General features: G+C 46.2%; 1 protein-coding gene across 1 annotated transcript in view; it reads right to left on the bottom strand.

The window, feature by feature from the left end:
- The window catches only part of NSUN2 (NOP2/Sun RNA methyltransferase 2), a 26,947-nt gene extending 8,678 nt beyond the window's left edge, over positions 1 to 18,269 (bottom strand). The window contains exons 1-14 of the mRNA XM_044442905.1: positions 18,195 to 18,269; positions 17,825 to 17,985; positions 16,812 to 16,916; positions 16,242 to 16,347; positions 14,843 to 14,914; positions 13,796 to 13,880; positions 12,761 to 12,953; positions 11,156 to 11,230; positions 10,428 to 10,558; positions 9,044 to 9,117; positions 7,826 to 7,956; positions 5,919 to 6,015; positions 2,268 to 2,425; positions 1,334 to 1,426 (exon numbers count right to left, since the gene is read on the bottom strand). Of these exons, the coding sequence (XP_044298840.1) occupies positions 1,334 to 1,426; positions 2,268 to 2,425; positions 5,919 to 6,015; positions 7,826 to 7,956; positions 9,044 to 9,117; positions 10,428 to 10,558; positions 11,156 to 11,230; positions 12,761 to 12,953; positions 13,796 to 13,880; positions 14,843 to 14,914; positions 16,242 to 16,347; positions 16,812 to 16,916; positions 17,825 to 17,985; positions 18,195 to 18,260 (1,547 nt within the window). The 5' untranslated portion in view covers positions 18,261 to 18,269. The remainder of the gene's footprint in view (positions 1 to 1,333; positions 1,427 to 2,267; positions 2,426 to 5,918; positions 6,016 to 7,825; positions 7,957 to 9,043; positions 9,118 to 10,427; positions 10,559 to 11,155; positions 11,231 to 12,760; positions 12,954 to 13,795; positions 13,881 to 14,842; positions 14,915 to 16,241; positions 16,348 to 16,811; positions 16,917 to 17,824; positions 17,986 to 18,194) is intronic.
- Between the last annotated feature and the right edge of the window lie 3,383 nt (positions 18,270 to 21,652).

A 21,652-nucleotide genomic window follows, 5' to 3' on the forward strand; every position in this document is an offset into this window, starting at 1 on the left:
AGATGGTCATAGCAAACACTCTTTTCCAACAACCCAAGAGACGACTCTACACATGGACATCACCAGACGGTCAACACAGAAATCAGACTGACTATGTGCCCTGCAGCCAAAGATGGAGAAGCTCTATACAGTCAGTAAAAACTAGGCCAGGAGCCGACTGTGGCTCAGATCATGAGCTTCTCGTTGCAAAATTTAGGCTTAAATTGAAGAGAGTAGGGAAAAAGCACTAGGCCACTCAGGTATGACCTAAATCATATCCCTGATGAATATACAGTAGATATGCAGATATGCAGATGATACCACCCTCATGGCAGAAAGTGAAGAGGAACTATAGAACCTCTTGATGTGGGTGGAGGAGAGCATAAAAGTTGGGCTGAAACGTGACTTTAAGAAAACGAAGATATGGCATCTGGTCCTATCACTTCCTGGCAAACAGATGGGGAAGCATACTAAAAAGCAGAGACATCACCCTGCTGACAAAAGTGCATATAGTCAAGGCGATGGTTTTCCCAGTTGCAATGTATGGCTGTGAAAGCTGGACCATAAGGAAGGCTGAGCGCAAAAGGATTAAAGCCTTTAATTGTGGTGCTGGAGAAGACTCCTGCGAGTCCCTTGGACTGCAAGATGATCAAACCAGTCAGTCCTAGAGGAGATCAACCCTGACTGCTCCTTAGGCCAGATATTGAAGTTGAAACTCAAATAGTTTGGCCACCTAATGAGAAGGAAGGACTCCCTGGAGAAGAGCCTAATGCTGGGAACAATAGATAGCAAAAGAAGAAGGGGATGGCAGAGGATGAGGTGGCTGGATGGAGCCACTGAAGCAGTCGCTGTGAGCCTAAGTGGATTCCAGGGGAAGGTGGAGGACAGGAAGGCCTGGAGGAATGTTGTCCATGGAGTCGTGATGGGTCGGACACAACTTTGCAACTAGCAACAACAACATGTTATTTCTGCCTTGCAAAATAAACCTCCAATTAGCCAGATCAGAGGCTGATTTATAATATGCGAATGTTAGAGGGCTAGTGTGAAGAACTAATCAGTGAGTCAACTGTTGGCTGTTTCACCCATGAATAACCCATGGTGTCGGGGTTCACACCTCATGACTCAGCCAAAAATAGGTTTATTGTGCAAAACGGCAGCTACATTAGAATTGGACCCAGCAAATTGTGGGCTGATTCACTATGATTTGCTGCTGTTTAGCAAGAATAGGCCCCGTGGGTCCCTTCCCTTTTTTCATTGAGGTGCTAACTTGACTCAGCCCAACCAAACCTGGCCTAGAACTGGGACTTAGCATAGAAACTATTACTTGAAAAAATAAGGAAAGACCTTATCTTACTGTATAGGTGGAAACAGAGGGTCTTCTTCAGAAAGGAACACAAATGGATCTTCCTTGAATCCAAAAAGCTTCATTTTTTTAGATGGTGGAGGCCTAAAAGAAAAATGGATAGATCCAGGTTCTACCATTGGTCTCTCAGATGGCTATACCGCCTATCCTGGGCCCACCCACTTTCCTCAGACCACCAATCATTTGGTTTCTCAGATTCTGTGCTTGTCCCCCATCTTTAAGAGCCTGAGAGGTCTCTTCAAATTTTAAATTACTAACAGTAAGAGCTTTAAACTAAAATACACTAGTATTTTGGCCACCCATTACTAGAATGTGACCTTCGAGCTTCTCCAAAATGATGTTAGGTGAACAGAAGAACATTCTACACCTGACTTAGATGCTCACCACCAGGTAGGTGCTTTTGTTTGCAGGTGATTCTGAGCTTTCTAGTTCCCTCAATACTGCCATCATGTTTGGGAATACCACCTACATGTTTGGGTGTAGGTACAGAAGATCCAATATGCATTTATTCAGAAAGTATTAATTAGAAGACAAAGCCATACTAAATGCTTTGGGAGCCTCTTTCAGTCCCAGCATTTTAAAATGTTTTTAGAGACAATTTCTGTAGCATTTGCAAGCAAAAGAAACTGTGCAAAGAATTTACCAACTGTCTGGTTTGCCTAAATTATTCATGTTGCAGAAATTGTGTGTTTTTTGCTCTTGTGGATGAAAAGACATAAAAAGTCTTTTGCTTTTTATCTGGAGACTCCCTGTGTTTCCAGGAAGTGGCAAACTAAGCATTCCTTCTAACCTATAAAGACCAGCATGATCTCAAACCTCTGACAGGAAAGGAAAACAAGACATCTCAGATGTCCTATGTGCGCACATAGATCAGTGGTTCAACTGCTTTTAAAACAGCAGCCTTAATTTATAGGGAGTTTTTTACCCACAAACTCCATCCTTCTTGTTCTCAGCATTCTCCGTTACCAAGGAGTCTCCATCTTTTGCTTCCGTGGCAACAAGGCCTTCAACAGTTTCTGAAGAACTGTGTTCTGTAGAGGGAGGTGATATTTCTTCGGTCTTCTGGGGTGTGCGTTGCTGAAACTATTCCAAAACAAAAGGAGCAAATTACAATACCTGAAAAATGTATCTGATGGTTATAACTTACAGCAGTGGCTTTCAGACGTCTTCCTACTAGTCATTACTGGCTAAGGGTCTTTGCTGACCATCAAATAAACTGCTTTTCTTCTACACATCAAAACACAAACATAACTCACTCTAGTAACAATGCTTCATCAACAGCACCATCAAAATCCGTGTCATCTTCAGAATATTGCGGACCCTGTTGTTGCCAATCACAGCACCCAAAAAGTAGTTGGCCAGAGGGAGGCCACATAGGAAAGGCACCAGTTGTACTGCCCCAGAAGGGAGGGGAGGTAAGAACGAAATGAACTTTGTGTAACCCACAGCTGTGCAGGGGGTGAGAACATGGCAAGTCTGTGTGAATCTCGAAGGAGGTAAGAAACAGATATGGGAAATGTCCTGTCCCTGGCAGAAGAAAGGACTCTTTGAAGCGAACAGCAAGGGCAGGGGTGCATACACTGATGTGCTGATGCATTAGGTGAGCTAATTGCTTACTTAGGGTATAAAATGCACATACTAGGGCGCAACTTTCGAGAATCTGATTTGGGCTCTTAATTCCCTTTTGTCTCCCTTTATTCTATAGTGTACTAGAACAAAGCTGGTTTGGCCTCCAAGTCTCGTCTCAGGCTCCTTTTGACTCGGGGTCTGGGGTCCACCTGGGGTTTGCCCTAGCCAGGGACCGGCTGAGGGTGGTACACTAAGGAGGAGTCTTTTAACTGATAATTTTAGGGGAAAAAAGTAGTATTTATTGTAGAAAATAACTTGCATATCACCCAGAGAGTGAGTGGTGATTAAAGCAATGTAACTTGGGCCAGAGTGATCTGCGTGATAAACAAAATATATCATTCAGTGCTAAAGTATACTTAGTTTTTGCTCAACAATACACAAAAACAGCATACAAGGTACGCACCTGCAATGTTTGAGATGAAAGATACATACACCATACAGATGCCCAGAAAAATTCTAAGTCCAGGACTAGTTTTGAGAGTAAGGAGACTCTCAGGCCAGGCCAAGCCCTTCTGCTTTCCATGAACTCAAGAGCAAGCGTCAGATTCAGAGATGGAGCACCAAGATTTAGAATCTGCTTGAGCTGTCAGGAAGCTGGGAGCTCATTTTTCCTTGTGCCCCCCAGATAGCTGGCTTAGCAGCCAAAACCAGAACCAGTTTTGAGAGCATCCCTGGATCGACAACAACCTGGGAGCTTTCCTGAGGACCAAGCTGGGGAGCAGGGCCAGGAGCTGACTCTAGGACGGAGACATCAGCGAGAGATGGCCCAAGAGTTGGAGTTCACAGTAAGAAACAAGACCATCCTGTCGGGATGGGTGGACTCTAAGAGGAACTATAAGAACTGTTGAAAAATTAAAGTGTCTTGGAAAAGTCCCTCGCCATGCCTGATCCTGAAATCTTCTCTGCCTTGAATCCGGTCCCCCTCGGAACTATTGCTTGAGATACACATTGCTGTACCAAGAATGCCTGTTTGCCTTCGAACTCTTCCTGACCTTTATCACTTTTGCTTAATACTAAAGACTAAAAATCTGCAAAGAACTTATGCCTCTGGCTGCGTAGCTGATCTGTTGCAATTCAGGATTCAGGATCTAGCCTGAAAAAGGTATGTTTAGGCCTTTCGGGCAGGGAGTGAAATGTGTTGTTTTTTTAGGCATGCTTAGTAACAATAAGACAATTCAAACTGTGATCCCTAATTTATGGGATGGTAATCAGCTACGAGATCATCTTTTCACACCAAAGTCTAAGCATGGAATGAAGTAGCTTCTTACTAGGCCCCTACAGATGTCAAATGAACAGCCCTGAAGATGCCTAACTGGCAGCCAAAGGCTTCTTAAATACTGGAACTATAAACTAAGCCAAGTCCAAATCTGCAGTGGAGACTATCTCTGGTAACATATTTTTATACCTTCGGCACTATAGTCTCTCAATATAAAATTTTAGAGGCTTTCCCATGATTTAAAACCATGAGACAAAGAAGTTCTCAAAAGTTGCATATAAATTGTTATCTAACCCTTCGTGTGCATCTCGGGTCTCCCAATGACATCCAAATGCATGGTTTAAATGCTGAGTTATGCACGGTGGAAGACACACAAACTTCATGCAGATGTTTTTCAGTTTAACATCTAGGCAGCTTAACATCCAGATATGGTCCAACATTGCATGTGACAATCTTAAATATGTGCGTTTAAAAGTGCTTAACTTTGGTAAGCACTACTAGTAAAAAGCTCACATTTATCCACATCTATGTTCCTACACAGTAGTTCACAATATTTTCTGGAAATGCTTGTAAAACTTGTTAGAAAGAATCTGTACTTCCTGTTAGAAAGAATCTTTGAGAACTGGTTTCTCAAAGACCAGTTGGTCTCAGTGTGAGGTCAACTTTTCCCATCAGGTAATTCAGGCCAGAACAAGTGAGCGGAACATAAGATAAAGCCCGACATTCCAGGCCTTGCAATGCAATGGGAGGGTCGCTCAGAACATCCAGGGAAGCAGCGGACATAAAAAGCCTTGTTGCAACTGAAAGCTTGCACTATGGCAAGTGCTTTCAGAGTTCACGTCACTCAGTGCATAAAGGGTTATTCTCTGCTGCAATGCACAGAGGCACGCATGGCTCCCATGGGAAGGATCACAAGCGGTGACGTCAGGAGGGAATGAAATGTGCCTGGACCTAGAATGCGCACAAAAAGCGCATACAGTGAACTTTCACTGCGGCAGCAAAGGCCGACGGTGTTGTCACCCGGAGATGCTCCTGAGAAGGCTCGCGGTGAAAGGGCCTGTAGTCCACCAGAGCTGGGGCCCTAATAAAACCTTTAAGGTGCTACTGTTTTTATTTCAATGAAATGCAGTGGGTTGGCAGCAACAAGAAATGAGTGAACGAAGGACAGATGCTCCAGAGAGAAGAGCTACCGCTGGACACAGCCACGTGTAAGAAATTTCGTGACACTCCACCTTTCACTTCGACATACATTGCATTTACTTTCACTAACTACACCAACTATGTGCAAATATGCATTTGTAAAATGTACATTTCTGGAGATGAATTGGTATGTGGTCATGGCAGTCTGCAGAACCTGCAAAAATAATAAATTATTCCATGATAATATTATGGCCAGGTTCCAAAGATTTATGGAGGCTCATGGATTTAGGGTGCCCAATGGGACATTTTTCTTTCTTCCCACTTCCTATAAACTGCACTTGAAAATTCCCTTGCCAATCAGTTTCAAAAAGAGTTTGCCACTGTGGGATATAGACCTTTCCTTTCCTTTCCTTTCCTTTCCTTTCCTTTCCTTTCCTTTCCTTTCCTTTCCTTTCCTTTCCTTTCCTTGACACACAAGCTCATGGTTCCTTAGGCATCTATAACTAGTTCTGAGGATTTTTGGAACCTGGCCTTCCTTTCAACACATCTTGGGAAAGTTTTCAAGAACGTACTTACACAGCCAAATATTACCTTGGGTTGACGTTTATTCCATGGCATGGGAGATTTTTTAATTAATACAGCTACAAAGAAACCTCCAGTATTTTGATGATGTGGCAAAATTCTGAGGCTAGATAAAGAACACACATTTAGTGTCAGGATACGTATTTTTCCACAATGCCAGAAAAAAAATCTAAGTCCAGTTTATAAACAAAAGAGATTCGTCTTCTGATGAAATTTTTAAAAAGCACCATGCAATCAAAATCAATTCTAAATTGGTTAGTTTTCCATTGTCTATCTAACTAAGCTATCAGACACAGAGTTGGAGTCGATGGAAGTATTTCATAGTATTTGGTTGCTTTAGAGTAGCAGCACATAGCAAAATTAAAAAAGACCAATGTGATTATGTAACCCTGTGTAACATAAACTTATGTGATATCTTTATAGAATAACCCAGCTTATGCCGATATGATAAGAATATATAGCATTTAGCGCAAGTTGGAAATATAGTTCTCTTACACTGAGAAAGTTCAACATAATGTTAAAACATGGTTTAGCATTATGAGGAAGGGCTGCAGCAAGCAGGTAGCTTGTATGTTCCCTGCTCCCCCATACAGGAAGGAAACTGGAAGATTATGCTTTACATTAACTGACTGGACTCTATACTGAGGTTACTTTTAACTATGGTTTGTTCAAAGAAGCTGATTTCATAAACCAGACTGATGTGGTTTGGTGGAAGACGACATAGTTAAAATAAACCAGGTTTGGAGAACTAGACAAGCTTTTGTTTATCTAAGCCAAAAACTGAATATTCTTATACTCGTCTTTGCAGCTGTGCTGGAGAAGGGAAAAAACCCTACAGGAGTCCATGGTTTATTTCGGCTCATTCTTTTGATACTGAACTATGGTCAACATTACATACAAACACACTCTGCTTGGGGATTCATTCAGAATGATTTTTGGCATCCTAGGTATTTAAAGTTAACAGCTTTCGATCCATATGAAGTATGCCTGCATCACCTCCATTTCTGCATGATTGGTACCTTCAAAAAGCCCCAAACCAAACTCTGTTCAGTCCACGGGTTATCCTATTACATGCTGGATCCTGTGCCTAATTACTGAATGGACATTAAGAACCTGAGCAGCAGATCAAGTTGGAGGCTAGCTTTCTTGAGAAAGACCCTCACTGTTGTCCATCTAGACCTCTCAGACTGCAAGACTGCCCCCCTTCTCCTAGGTCTTTCTCTATCCAGCAGCGAGTTGAAAAAGTCAAGCTCTATTCCACTCATGCGGATGGAAGCAGCTGCCATGTGGCTCTTTCCCTCTCAGAATGCTCAAAAGCAGCAGCTGCGGCACATGAATTTCTTCACTTTTCTCGCCCTGTCCCTCTATCTTTTGCATCATGTCTATTAAACTGCAAGCTGCTATTTTAAATAGTGAACTACCTTGAGCTCACAGGCAAAAAGGAAGAAAATAAATGGAGTGCTAACAGTAACGGCAGCATTTTTTGCTTTAAAACAAGCTAATCTAGTTTTGTGCATTTCCACAGAACCAGAAATTCCCCAAAATACCTCTCAAGTCACACAACAAGTATGCAACAAGCACACCCTTAGCTTTCTGTGTGCTGGAGGAATATTCCTACAATGCAGAACCGCAAACTAGCAGTCGTGCCCCCAAACCTATTTCTGACCTGTATTCTGAGCCAGTTTTCCAAGCCCCCAGAAATTGTGCTTATTAAATTAAGTAACTAATTTAATAATTGTTAAGTAAATAATTTCATGATTATTCTATGATGCTATGATAATCCTGAACTCAAGAATACCCTATTAATTCTGCAACCTCTAGAGAAGAACTCCAATAAGTTACCCGGACAGAGAAAAAAGCAGACACACAAAGGTGTGTTGTGCACCGGCATTTTCAGCTGCAGCAACAGTACGTACCAGTGCTCCAAATGTAATGCTTTAAGTTTCTCTTCATCTTTTAAGGGAAACATGGTGGGCCGGATCTGAGTTTGCAACTTGGAGGGTACGCTTTTCCAGTCCTCAAACCACTGACCATCTTTCGTCATCACCTAGGTAAAAAAAATCCATTGCCTTTCAGACTGCCACTGAGTTAACAAAGCAACGACTTCTTCCCTCTCTCTCAAAAGACACAGACTTGTTTCACCTGTGGCTGAGTTGGGGCGCTGCCGCCATTTTGAATATGTGAGCTCTGACTGGCTTCAACAAAGACTACCCCAGACGCTGTGAGCTGAGCTTCGGTTCAGGGACCCACAGGTCATGCTGGAACTACTCGGAGATTAACGGTGGGCTGGCTATCCCACACTGATCCCACAGTGCGTGGCTTTGATATGACGCAAACATCCCACCTGGCCCAAGAAGAGGCTGCACATTCAAAGCACATGTGAACGGAGATGCAGAGGGATGAACAACAAGCGATCACGCAGTGGCCCCGCGGTTCAGGGGGGGCCCGCAACAGCCTGGCTATGAGCCAGAAGTGCTGCCTTGCTTAGGGACAGGCTCCATCGCTAGAGGGTGAGACGTTCAGTCCCTAGCACTAGTTTAACTCAGGCTGCATGGCTGGGAAAGGCCTCCATTTCCCAGTTTGGAAAGCCACCTAAGCCCAGTACCAAGACAGAGGAATTAAATGCCCTGACCTGGGGTTTACTGCCACTTGCTATCTTCATCAAGGGACTGCAGGTGGCGCAGTGGTTTAAACCGCTGTGCTGCTGGGCTGGTTGATCGGAAGGTCGCCGGTTCGAATCTGCACAACGGGGTGAGCTCCCGTTGCTCCGTCCCAGCTCCTGCCCACCTTGCAGTTCGAAAGCATGCAAATGCAAGTAGATAAAAAGGTGCCACTTCGGTGGGCAGGTAGCAGCGTTCCGTGCACTTCAGTGTTTAGTCATGCCGGCCACACGACCATGGAGACTGTCTGCGGACAAACGCTGGCTCCCTCGGCTGGGAAACGGAGATGGGCACCACCCCCTGGAGCCAGGCATGACTGGACTTAATGTCAAGAGGAAACCTTTACCTTTATCTTCATACAAAGCGACCGTACTGTGAAGTGTCTTGGATTTTTGAACTAGTGCAATCCCTGCTTTATCTCTTGGCTAAAGCATGATTACAGTTATATGATGACAGGCACTTTTGCCAACTTACCTTCCACTGTGTGACCCCAGGCATCCTCCTCAACCCGGGCAGCTCAGAAGAGACATCAGCAAGTTCTAAGGCACCTTTTGCGGGTGGGGGGGGGAAATAAGACTACCATAAGGAAGTGCATTTGGAATGCTAGGGCAGGTCTAAACAATCTGTAAGTAAGAATGTTGAAATGTGCAGATCAAACTGGCCAAGACACAGCCATGGCATGGTTTGCACTTACAGGGCTCTTTAAACATGCCGATCTTTAAAAGGCAGATTTTTAATCTGTACTTCTGCACACAGAGAGAGCAACTGACTGCATTTGCCATTTAAATGCTGCTACTTAAATTGAAATAGAAAGAGCATCTCCCAGCCACAATTCCTCTTCCATTTGAGCTGGCTGAAGTCTTTTTTCCCCCCTTTATTGTCCTCTGCTCCTTGCATAAAAATGGAAGCAGAAGCTAAGTGAGAATTTAAGCAGGGAGAAATAGACTTCATTTTCTGACTAAATAATTCAAGGAGAATGCTGGAGGAATGCTTTCAGGAGAGCTCCAGAAATTCACAAGTGGTCCGTATGTGGTTTTCCGCCATGTCTGGAGATTTCCTCTACTGCTATAAGCACTAAAGTATTATATAGCACTGACGGCCCCTTCAAAGTGTCCAACACATTGACTCAGATGCAACGTCTACGGAACAGAACGAAACAGCAACACAAGTATAAAGGTGAATTTCCAGGAAAAAATATAGAGTGGCACCTCGGCTCATGAACGCCTCAGTTCACAACCAAATTGGGTTGTGAAAAGAAATTTCATTAAGAATTTGCTGCAGGTCGCAAACTCCGCATTGGGTGGCAATCGCGCCTGACCTCCCTACACGGACGTGACCGTGGTCGTGCTTGCGGGGGGGGGGGGAGATGGCCACGATCATGCTCGGGGGGTGGGGGAGATGGCCGTGATTGCGCCCGTCTTCCCTGCACAAGTGCGACCACAATCGTGCCCATCTCCCCCCAGCGCGCCCACAATTGCGACCGTCTCCCCCACCCAGCACACTCACCGGGGGGGGGGGGCAGAGGGGAAAGATGGCCAAGATCTTTGTAGGTGTCACTTTGCTTCAAATTTTTGTGAGCAAAAAAAAAAAAAAAGTAATTACAGAATGGATTTACCTTATTTACATTGAACCTTATGGGGAAATTTGACTTGGCTCACGACCAAGAATCCTGGAACGGATTAAGTTCGTGAGCCGAGGTACCGCTGTTCTGCGCAAGGCAGAACGTTCAGCTAAGAATGAACTGTTCTGGGCAGTCAAACAAAAGGGCAAACCCGATTTCCACATCAGTCTGAGCATGTTTCACCTGTTATTTTCTTTCTCACTGGATGACGAAACTAAAGGGACGAGCCACACACACCTTCGCTTTTCTCCAGCAGAGAGGCAATGACAGCTTCGTTTTCGACAGGATTCAACGAACAGGTCGAGTACACCATCCGGCCGCCTTCTGCCAGCTGCTCAACTCCACGTGTTGCAATCCTTAATTGCAATCTGCACACGAAGCATTTTGATAAACCAGTTAGCAGCTCATAAACCTTGCACAAGGCAGTTTGCAGGGCATTTCAACGTAATTCTTTTTAAATGTTGCTTTTTTATTCCCCCCGCAACTTCCTGCAAGGAACTGTGGACAGGATGCATACTTCCACCCTTTACCGGTTTATTCATACAGCAACCCTGTAAGATAGACTGCGCTGAGAATGCATGACTGGCCCATGATCTAATGACACCCATGACTAAGGAGTTGAACCCATTCCTCTCTGGTCATAGCACTGACATTCGATTCACCATTCTATTTTATAGGAATTTTTAAACTGCCTATGAGGAAATTATTTTGATTAATTAAATACCATTTCTCTCTTATATTTAGTTTTTGGGCCAAGTTACTTGTTTGAGCTTCATCAGACGCTGAAACATAAAATTAAGTGACCAAAAGAGTAAGAAATTTTACCTTTACAACTTTTATTTCCACAAAGCTCTAGCAATGGGGTGGCAGGCCGGCCCTTGGTCTAAGTACCTTCCTTCATCATACATGGTCTTTTTATCCCTTTCTTAACTTTAAAGATGTGAGATTAGCAGTATTTTTTTTACCCATGTAGATGCAAGCTGTTCTGGGTAGTCCATTTTTTCCATACGTCAATGTTTTTTCTCATAGTTCCATCTCCGCTGCAAGAAATATTTCCACATTAATTCAAATGAAATCAGATTATATTCCAACACAACCAGAGCCAAACTTGATGTACCTGCAACACAAGTTGTAAACTTGACAAAAAAGTTGTCACTCGGGCCCCAAGTCCATGATTCTCAACTGCCCAGTTTGGGCAACACAGTTTGGGCAACAAGTCACTTGAATGCTGTTGAAATCCATTCTTTGGGTAGAAAAGCCTTAGCAAAACTGTATAGAGGAAGGCACCTCAGATAGGGGTGTTACAAACTTTTCTCTACATTAAGGATGTAAGCAAGTACTTTTCCCAATCCTTTTAAGCTTAAGTCTTACTGATAATAAAATGAAGGTTCACTTTTCAAAATCTCCGCTATTTCGAAAAACATTTAAATCAGGGCAATGTTTTATTACCCAATATTGAACTAGTGCACATGCCATCCTTACCAGGATTCAAAATATGAACAAGACACTGCGAAAAGATTGTTCTAAACAAATATGGTAAACAAATAAGGTTGAGGGAAAAAACTCAATGTAGCTTATGCACTCTGGCCTAACAACCACTGGGTTCCCATTGGATTTCATCCTTTCCGTAAACATCTTGAAGGTGCACACAAGTGTTGTAAACTGTGAGAGAGATTAAACTGGGAGATAGTAACTGCGTTGCATGGCTGCTGGTGCCGTTGCTCGAACTCAGACAATACAGCCAGCACAGTGGAGACATGGCCTGCCCTCCCAACAGACCCCTGCATGCAACCTCTAACACGAGAGGAGGAGGAAAGCAAGATGAGCTGCCCCCACAAGTCCTGTTGGACCAGCTGTCTCTCCAGCAGAAGCGGGCAAAGGCCTAAGCTAGGCAGGCCTTTGGGAGCATCCGGAATTAGCTCAGCCCCCTTTCCCCACACGCGCCTCCGAATGAGTCTCTCCGGCAGGCGCAGGGGAATCAGCGAACTGCTGCCTCCTCTTCTGGCAGTGCTCCTCCAGCCGGCTGCTCCCTGCCCTGCTTGGGCCACAGAGGATTCCCCCCAGGCAGGAGGGGGCAATTCAGAGGAGCCAGGCTGTCCCTGCCGGGTAGCAGCCACCCCTGCCACCCCTTAGGCCCAAAAGTGTGAGAGAGGTGCTCGCACCTCCTGCTCCACAGATCTCTGAAGCGGGTGGGGGTGCCTGACCTCTGCTGTGCTCTGGGATCGGAGCCTTTTGCGCAGCGAAGCGCTGGGCAACCGTGGCGAGATGAACTTGGCCTGTGATCACAGCTCTGAACGAGAGGAGCCCCACTCCTCCAGGCGGTGCCCCCCGGAATCCTGCCTGGAGCAAGGGGAGGGGAAGAGGCAAGCAGAATGAACCCGACCCTCTGCTTGGCCGTTCGGGAAACCTTTGGGGTGATTCGCCAGGATGGGTGCTTGTGATATGCGAACCTGTCCAAAGCATCAAACGCACATTCTCTCAATGTGACGCAAAGGTCTATCAGCGGTTATTTAAAAAGTTAGTCCAAAGGCAGCACAGTGCCTGCAATACGAAAAATAAGCACAACGTACCTGCAAGGTACATCACACAATATCCGGTCATAGAACAGGATTTCTCTCTTTCCGTTGGTGGTGATCTGCAAATTTGGGATGCTGGAGGCATCGTGATTTACGACCATGATGCAAGGGCTATTCAGCCTCTTTGCCTGATGTACTAGCAAATAGCAACGCTTGTTGTCCACGTCGTTCGCAATGACAAATCCCTCTGCGGGGGGAAGGATTGAACTCGTCAGGTTAAAGGAATGTTTTGGGCCTCACAGGTAAGACTTCCTCCTCCAGTCGCAACTTGCCTAGACGCGACACTCAACATCTGAGGCCTTCCTCCGATGTAACCCTTGGTGACAGCCCCCTTATTACAGCATGATCTCCCCAACAAGGCCCGGCTGGCGCCAACGTTACCGTCTCCTTGGTGGCAAGACTTCCCTCCGTGCTGAGACATTTAACTCCAAATGAGTTACATGTGGGCTGAACTGTACTGTCCGTTGCTTATAGCAGGCAGAGCAGCATGGACTTGAGGTTAAAACTTGAGTAAATGGTGTGCTTTTACTCTTATTTATATTTAGCGTTTCACAGACAGGTTTGGCTATTGGGAAATGCAGAAATAACAGCAGCAATTGTGTGGCTTAATTATGGGGATAAGAACACACATACCTGCTGCTTTATACAAGCATAATATGTAACTGAGCAAGGGATTCACGCTAAGCTAAATGACAAGGCAGAATCCCTAGATAGCCAAAGAGCTCCAAGAAGACAATCTGAGGTTGTTTCTAATGACAGACAACTCAGTCAAGGCCTATCTGCACACTGGATTTTTAAGTTCCACTTCTGATTTTTCTGCAAACCCAAAGAAAAAATACTTGCACCTTTCACTTTTTGATTAAATGGGACATCACCTATGAATAAATCATGCATATATTACTGTAGTCCAAAGTCAACCATGAATGGTAAAGAAAGTTTGAGGGTTAAGCTGCCTGGCTTCATGGTGTGAGAATTAATTTCACTTCTCAGTGTAAAGCATGATTCACTTGTACCTGTACTCTCACTTACCTGGGAAAGGAACACCCATATCTGCATGCAACATCTCAATAAGCTGCGCCGTTTTGGAGCCGGGGGCAGCACACATATCCAGAATCTACCAAGAACAGAGAGATAAAATACAAATATATAAAACATACACTATAAAACAAGCCGCCCTGGCCAAATAAAATTCAATAATATTAACATTTAAAATACTGCTTAAATAAAAAGGTCTTCGCCTGGCGCCGAAAAACAAATAACGACGGCGCCAGGCGGACCTCTCTGGGGAGCGCATTCCATAACTTAGGCGCCACCGCTGAGAAAGCCCTCCTCTGAGTAACCACCCTCCTAACTTCTTCCACGGAGGGCTCCCGGAGAAGGGCCTCTCCCGCCGATCTCAGGGGGCGGCTGGGCATATAAGGATGTAAGCGCTCCTTCAGGTAACCAGGACCCAAGCCGTTTAGGGCTTTATAGGTCATTACCAACACCTTGAATTGGGCCCGGACTTCAATGGGAAGCCAGTTTTTAATTTTTTGTTGTAAGCCACCCCGAGGCTTCGGCGAATGGGGCGGCATAAAAATGTTTTAATTAATAAATAAATAAATAAATAAATAAATAAATAAATAAATAACAGACACTAACATGTACAGCATGATTCAATTCAGGAGTCATGGGCAAGTTCCAGCACCATGAAATGCTTTTGTGGGTGATTTTAATAACCAAACATTAAGTAGCACCCTGATTTCTATTTGAGAGGAAGAATGAAGGTACAGAGAGGTGTTGTAACGAGGAAAACCAGTAAATGATTTTGGCATGAGAGGAAATAAGAGGAGAATGTGTCCTGACTGGGACTATTTGGAGTTCCATCTCGGAGAAACATGAGGTAGCACCTTATCTTATTCTCAGATAACTAAACCGTAGACCTATCTATCTATCTTGCTTCTAAACCAATTATGGAACATTTCCAGTTATCGCTAAAATGGAGGGTGCAACACAAACATGCAACATAAAAGCACTGACCTAGCACAAAGCCACTTACGTTACCTTCCCCAAAAAGACTCATGCATGGAAATGTACCTTATGATGGGGCTCCACGTTAAGCAGAAGAGGAGGAATCATACTGACAGCTTCCTGGCGACTGATGTTCCCCTAAAGCCAAGAAACAAACGAACAAAAGGAAACGAAACACTGCATCTTATGATTATATACACCGAAGAAAACAGAAACACTGGAAGTAGCTAAACAAGTTCTTTGTAGAGGCAACCAGGTGATTCCAAGCCTCTTAAGCTAATGGCGGAGGCACGGCTGAGTCCTTAGCAAAGTAGATGCTTGGATAGGATCCACCCCACGGCTGCTGAACAAGCCCTTCCTCAGTTGCTTCATCGGTGCTCACATTTGCTGGGTGGGACCTTTGGCCGGCTGGCCATCGAGGGGAATGGTGTCGCCCTCAACCCAGGCCGGAGTTACCCTGAAGGATCAGTCCCCCCAGCCTGCACACGCTCTGTGACACTTGGAACAATGCATCCTTCCACATCCAGAAGTTGAAGTTCTTCTGCCTAGGGGTTCTTGGTGCTCCATAGGGTGCCATAAACTTGGGCTGAAGGGCAAATGCTTGGTCCCCAAGGAGGACCTGGTCCCCAAGAATGGTGGGGCCGTTTATTGTCACAAGCGAGCCAGTGAAGAACCAGCCAGTGGCCATTCTGTCTTCCAAAAACCAGTTCCAGAAGAGAGCCCCTTCCTGAAACGCTTGCATAAATGCCCATAAATCTCCCCCTAGAGGCCACAAACTCCTGGAAAACCATGGCAGAGAAGCATGTTCACTACCCAGTACCCCAAAACAGGCCCATGTCCCAGGAGATATTGCAGCATCAACAGTTTCTCTGTGCAGGATGGCCCACCGGTGCTGGATGCCAGCCTCTGAGGCACCAGTGAATAATGCTCCATGGATGTGTTTCTTGGCAGCAGCTTTAGTCTGTAACCACCCCTTGTTAATAAAGCAGCGTCTCTGGGGAAGCTGCACCAGGAGTCACACAAAGCTGCCTCAGATGCTCCTCCACTTGGGTCAGCTGTGGTGTTTCGAGAAGTGCGAAGTGCTATCAAAATTAGAGGTGGTATCAGTGCCATCTTCTATGGGTGAGTTGGTCGAGTGTCTTCTCACGTGAGGAGCAAGCAGAGGTAGATTTGGGGAGAGGGAGAGGTTCATGAAAGTCGCAACTCCAGAAAGAGATGCTACAAAGACTGTACTGTGCCCAGAGAAATTCTACTTGGACGCTTGTGCCATCTGGGGGGGCCATCAGAAGCCAATAAAGACCTGTCTCATTCCCGCACACTCTCTTTATGGTTAAATGTCATTCATGCTTATATGCTACCCATAGTTTCCTAAGGCAAGGAAGGGTGGAGACAGGAGAAAATCTGGAGACAAATTTTCACAGTGAGGTGCAAACAGAAAAAGAAACGAAGGAACATTACTACTTACACATTCAGTTTCGCTAACCAGAAAGTGATGGAATTTTTCTAGCAGTGGGGACTTCCGCAGGACTTTTCTGCTTAAATTTGTATGCCATGCTAACTCTTCTGGATACCTAATGAAACAATAAGTTCTCTGAATATGGTACACCCAGAATTTTGCAAGATGGTACTTGAAGTCTCCTTTTTAGGTGTATACACATGGATTCAGTCTGTATATGAATGCTATTATTTTGAATAATAAATGAGATAAAGCAAACGTATTAAAGAAAAAAAGACATCTGATTAAAGCAATAGAATGTAAAAGGTACAGTACAAAATACTCTCATTCCTGATATATGGATTAGATGCCTATTTATATCATTAGTTTAGCCACTGCAACTGGCAAGGGGTAGAAAGTAGGACCGACTAACCAATTTGTACCAGAGCGTGGTTCATCAGTGACAAGCCAGAATTCTCAGCAATTCTTCTGAACTCCACCAGTCTATTCTTATACTGATATTAAAGACCAGTTAATCTTACTGATAATAATTAAATTACATGAAAGATTACTGAAACATAGGAACAGACATAATCTTACCAGCTTAAGGGCTGTGGCATTTCAATTTTCTGCCCATCTACCAACTGGTTTTCTAATTCCTTGAAATATTTGTCCTTCAAACAGTAGAGAATCTCTTTGGCATGGCTGCAAAAGGAAAAAAAGGTGAATTACCAGGGAAGGAGTGGGGGAAAGCACAGTGCAACTGTTTCAACAGCACTACTTTTCCAGTCTCAAAAAAATCCTAATTGCACCTATGTTGAACCATCCATCTTTGCATGAATGATAATTTTTCTATAAAGACTAAATTACACATCACATGATCACCAGCCATCAAATTGAATCAGCCTGCTGGTTTACAACAAAGATCATTCACAATCACATAGTTTCCTCCCCCCAGTAACAAATCTGACAGGTGCATCTTGTACCAAAGAAAACATGTAATTGCTTTTTGCAAAATGGGCATTTCAGGGGTGTACAAACTGTTGTGTGGCTCAAAGCCACTGCCATGCAACTTCTTCAAGCAAACTGCATTCATGTTACAACACGCTACGCCTGACACAAATAACCCAGCCCCACTTTTTACACAGCAGCACCTCTTTCCCATAGCTCCCTTACTTACAATGCCCCAGAACGGCCCAGATACCCAGCAGCAAGAAGGCTATTTAATTCCAGTATTTTTGCAACAGATTATTTTCAATGCAAGATTGACGCATATGGACTCGCATCCAAAGATCTGGACAAGCCACGCAGGAAGGGGAGAAAGTGTGTGTGTGGTGTGTTCGGGGGGGGGGGATTCATCGTTTGCAAGAGAAAAGTATGAAGTCGCCCTACCCCTCTCAAGCAAATCACTACCAAAGGAGACACCGTAAATTACGACGGGGGGGCAGGAAGGCCAGTGGGCAGAGCGATGCACTGCAAGTCAGGAGGTCCGCGCCCCCAGCCATGCAGCTCGGGGGGGGGGGGGGCTCGGGCCCCTCGCGCAGCCTCAGCCCGGCCTACCCCGCAGGGCCGTCGTCGTCGCAAGGAAAGCGAAGGGCGCCGGCGCGGCTCACCTCTTGTAGCCCGTGATGCGCAGCGTGGCCGGGAGCGGCTCCCGCAGCGCCTGCATGAAGCGCGCCCACTCGCCCGCGGGCACGATGCCCAGCCCGCCGTAGTAGCGCTCGAACAGCGCGTTCTCCTTCACGATCTCCGGGTAGCCGCCCTCGGGCCAGCCCTGCGGGAGACAGCGCGAGCCGGCCCGGTGAGGCGCGCCGTGCCGTGCCGAGCCGCTCTGGCCCGGCCCGGCCGCCCCCCCCGCCGCCGCGCCCCCATTGGTCTCTTCCCCGGGACGCGCCCGCCGCCCCCCGCGCCCCCGCCGCAGTGGTACGTCCCGCCCCGAAGCGCCAGCGCGGCCTCCGCGAGGCCTCCCAGGCCGCGGCTCACCCCGGGGCCCCGCTCGCGGTCGCGCTCCCGCTCCTGCTGCCGCCGGTGGCGCTGCCTGCGGCCCATCGCCCGCGCCAGGCCGGCCGCGCCCGCCCACGGCCCGGCCCCGGCCCCGGCCCCGAGCAGCGCCTGTCCGCGGCCTAGCACCGTCTCCTCCCGACGAGGCCCTGCTTAGCCGGAGGCCGCGCCGCGTGCGCCAGGGAGCCTCTGCGCAGGCGCGCACCGGCGCCTTCTAGACGCGGGGCAGGGTAGACTCCTCCAGCGGGGTCGAATTCCGGGCTCGCTTCTCCCGTGGAAAAGCGGCGGAGCTCCGCGGAGTCGCGCGCGGGATCCCGGGTGGAGACGCGCGCTTGCCCGGCGCCTTCCTGCAGGCTTGTTCGTGGCGAGGCAAAGCGCAGCGGGCTGCTGTGCAAGCCAATACTGTAGCTCCGACGTGCCTTATTAAAAGCCGTTCGTTAGCGCGTGCGAGAGTGTTGAACGCTGCTGCTATACTACCTTTCCCTCCTTTTTTTCCCTTCGGTGAGGAATCCAAGGCGGCTTACAAAGCTGCATGGTGTCCTCACAACAACAACTCTGCGAGGTAGGCCGGGCAGGGAGTGCGGGACTGGCCCAAATCCACCCAGTGAGCTTCATGGCCACGGGAGAACTTGCTGGCTGGGGCTTGTGGGAATGCAGAAGAGCTGGAGGGCGCCAGGTTGCCTGCCTCCAGATCGATGAAAATCATTCCAGGAGCAGGCTCAAACAAACCCAGCAGCAGCAGCAAAAATGAAGTATTCCAAAGACTGGGAAGTCGTTGGGTGCTTGCAGGAATTTTTCCAGGGGGCAGGGTTGAAACTGCATAGCGTGTTATCTAGCATATCCCTATGCACTTGTGGTCTGCACGTGAGGTTTGTAGCTTAGCGTTTTTATTTATTTATTTGGAATTTTTGTATGCCGTCCCAATCGCATGATCCTCAGGATGGCTTCCAGCACAATAAATAAGCATATAAACAATACATAAAACATCCGGATTCACCCTGGCTGTAGAAATTAAAACCAATAAATAATATTAACAGTTATTAAAGTATTGTTTAAATAAAAAGGTCTTGGCCTGGCGCCAAAAACAAATAACGATGGCGCCAGGCAGACCTCTCTGGGGAGTGCATTCCATGAGTGGCATGACATTCCATAAGTTTCATGACATTTGCAATCCTATTTGGAACAGCAGAAGATCCTGGGAACTGAACAGTACTAACACAAGACACATCATGAGCTCCACCAACACTTTATCTGGAGTGAGGGAGAAAAAGAACCACACCTCCCGGAATGGGAGGCCAAAGCAAAAATGCACGCACACAGCACCAGCTGCCTTACGAAGGCCCTACTGGGTGTGTGAGTGTATCACCGCCTCCCTGCCCACCCCCCCCCCAGACATTGCCAACATCACATGAACTGTCCTAGAATGATTTCCCTCCTCTGTCGTATGATTTTGCCGTCACAATGGCTTGTTGTGTTATCTGAAGCTAAAAAACCACAACCCATTGTGAAGGCCAGAACCAGAGAGTGTGCTTTCGTGCGGTTCAGCCATTTCCTGCCTTGAAGATGTTCTTTGAGGCAGGAAACAAAAATGTTTTATTCTGGAAAATTGTCGAAATGGAAGGCCTCTAATGTTGAGGCAGGATGCAGCGAGGAGTTATAATGCAAAGAGCAAGCAGAGAGCCCGTGTGGCATAGTGGTGAAGAGCACGGGACTGGGACTCAGAGGGTCCGGGTTCGAGTCCCCACTCAGCCATGGGGCCAGCTGGGGGACTTTGGGCCAGTCACGGACTCTCAGCCCAACCGACCTCACAGGGGTGTTGTTGTGGGGATAAGATGGAGGAGGAGAATGATGTAAGCTGCCTTGAGCCTTTTGTAGGAAAAAGGCTGTATATAAATAAATAAATATTATCAATCAAAATTCTCAGGAAACCTGTCAACATAAACATTATTCAGGACTACACTTGGATAGCAGATGCTGAAGAAGAAATTTGCTATCCAAGCTTCAGAGAGGAAATTGAAAAGACACCAAAACAAGACAAGCTGATAATTCTAGGTGATGGGAACATAAAAGTAGGAGAAGCAGAATCTAATGTTTTGGAAGAATTTGGCCTAGGAGTCAGAAACAAAGTAGGCATACAACTCATAGAGTTATGTGAAACTAACAATCTGTTTATTGAGACAACTGTTCATAAGAACATCACCAGATGCCCAATATAAGAATCAAATAATTATATAAGAGGAATTAAGGGATGGAGATGCTGTATCCTTGCTGCTCCCAAACAAGCCCAGGAGCAGTTTGCAATCGTGACCATGAACTATTAATACAAAAAACTGAGTAAAGCTGACAAAGATCACTAACAGAACCACAGTTGCAAAATACAGCCTAAATAACATCCCTGAGGAATTTGAATTAAAGATCACTGAGCTCAATTGACTGCAAACCAGAACATCTGTGGATTGAAACTAGAGGCATTGTTCAGAAGAATGAAAAAAGACGACGTTATAGCAAAAAGCCCCTTCATGGATCACTGCCTTGCCTTGGCAAAGGGTCTTGAGTAACACAATGAAGCTGTGAGCTATGCCATGCAGGGCCACCCAAGACGGACAGGTCTGACAAAGGGTGATCCACTGGAGAAGGAAATGGCAACCCACTCCAGTATCTTTGCCATGAAAACCCCATGGACAGTACCAAAAGGCAAAGAGATATGATGCCGGAAGATGAGCCCCTCAGGGCGGAAGGTGTCCAATGTGCTACTGGGGAAGAGCAGAGGGCTAGTACTAGTAGCACCAGAAAGAATGAAGCGACTGGGTCAAAGCCGAAGGGACACTCAGTTGCGGATGCATCTGGTGGTGAAAGGAAAGTCCAATGCTGAGAAGATCTATACTCCATAGGAACCTGGAATGTAAGATCCATGAATCAAGGCAAGCTGGATGTGGCCAAACAAGAGATGACAAGACTGAACATCGACATCTTAGGAATCAGTGAACTAAAATGGACAGGAATGGGTGAATTTAATTCAGATGACCATCAGGTATACTACTGCGGGTAAGAATCCCTCAGAAGAAATGGAGTAGCCTTCATAGTCCATAAAAGAGTAGGAAAAGCAGTACTGGGATACAATCTCCAAAATTGGCCACCTAATGAGAAGGAAGGACTCCCTGGAGAAGAGCCTGATGCTGGGAACAATTGAAGACAAAAGGAGAAGGGGACAGCAGAGGATGAGGTGGCTGGATGGAGTCACTGGGGCAGTGGGTGTGAGCTTAGGTGGACTCCAGGGGATGGTGGAGGACAGGAAGGCCTGGAGGAGTGTTGTCCATGGGATCGCGATGGGTCGGACACGACTTCACGACTAACAACAAGGACATAGCAAAAAGAAAGAAAAAGATGGATAACAGAAGAAACTGTTACAATTGCTAAGGGTGTGTGAGAAGCAAAAGGTG

This window comes from Varanus komodoensis, unplaced genomic scaffold, assembly GCF_004798865.1.
Source record: "Varanus komodoensis strain SLA01 unplaced genomic scaffold, ASM479886v1 scaffold40, whole genome shotgun sequence".
Classification (NCBI taxonomy): Eukaryota; Metazoa; Chordata; class Lepidosauria; order Squamata; family Varanidae; genus Varanus; species Varanus komodoensis.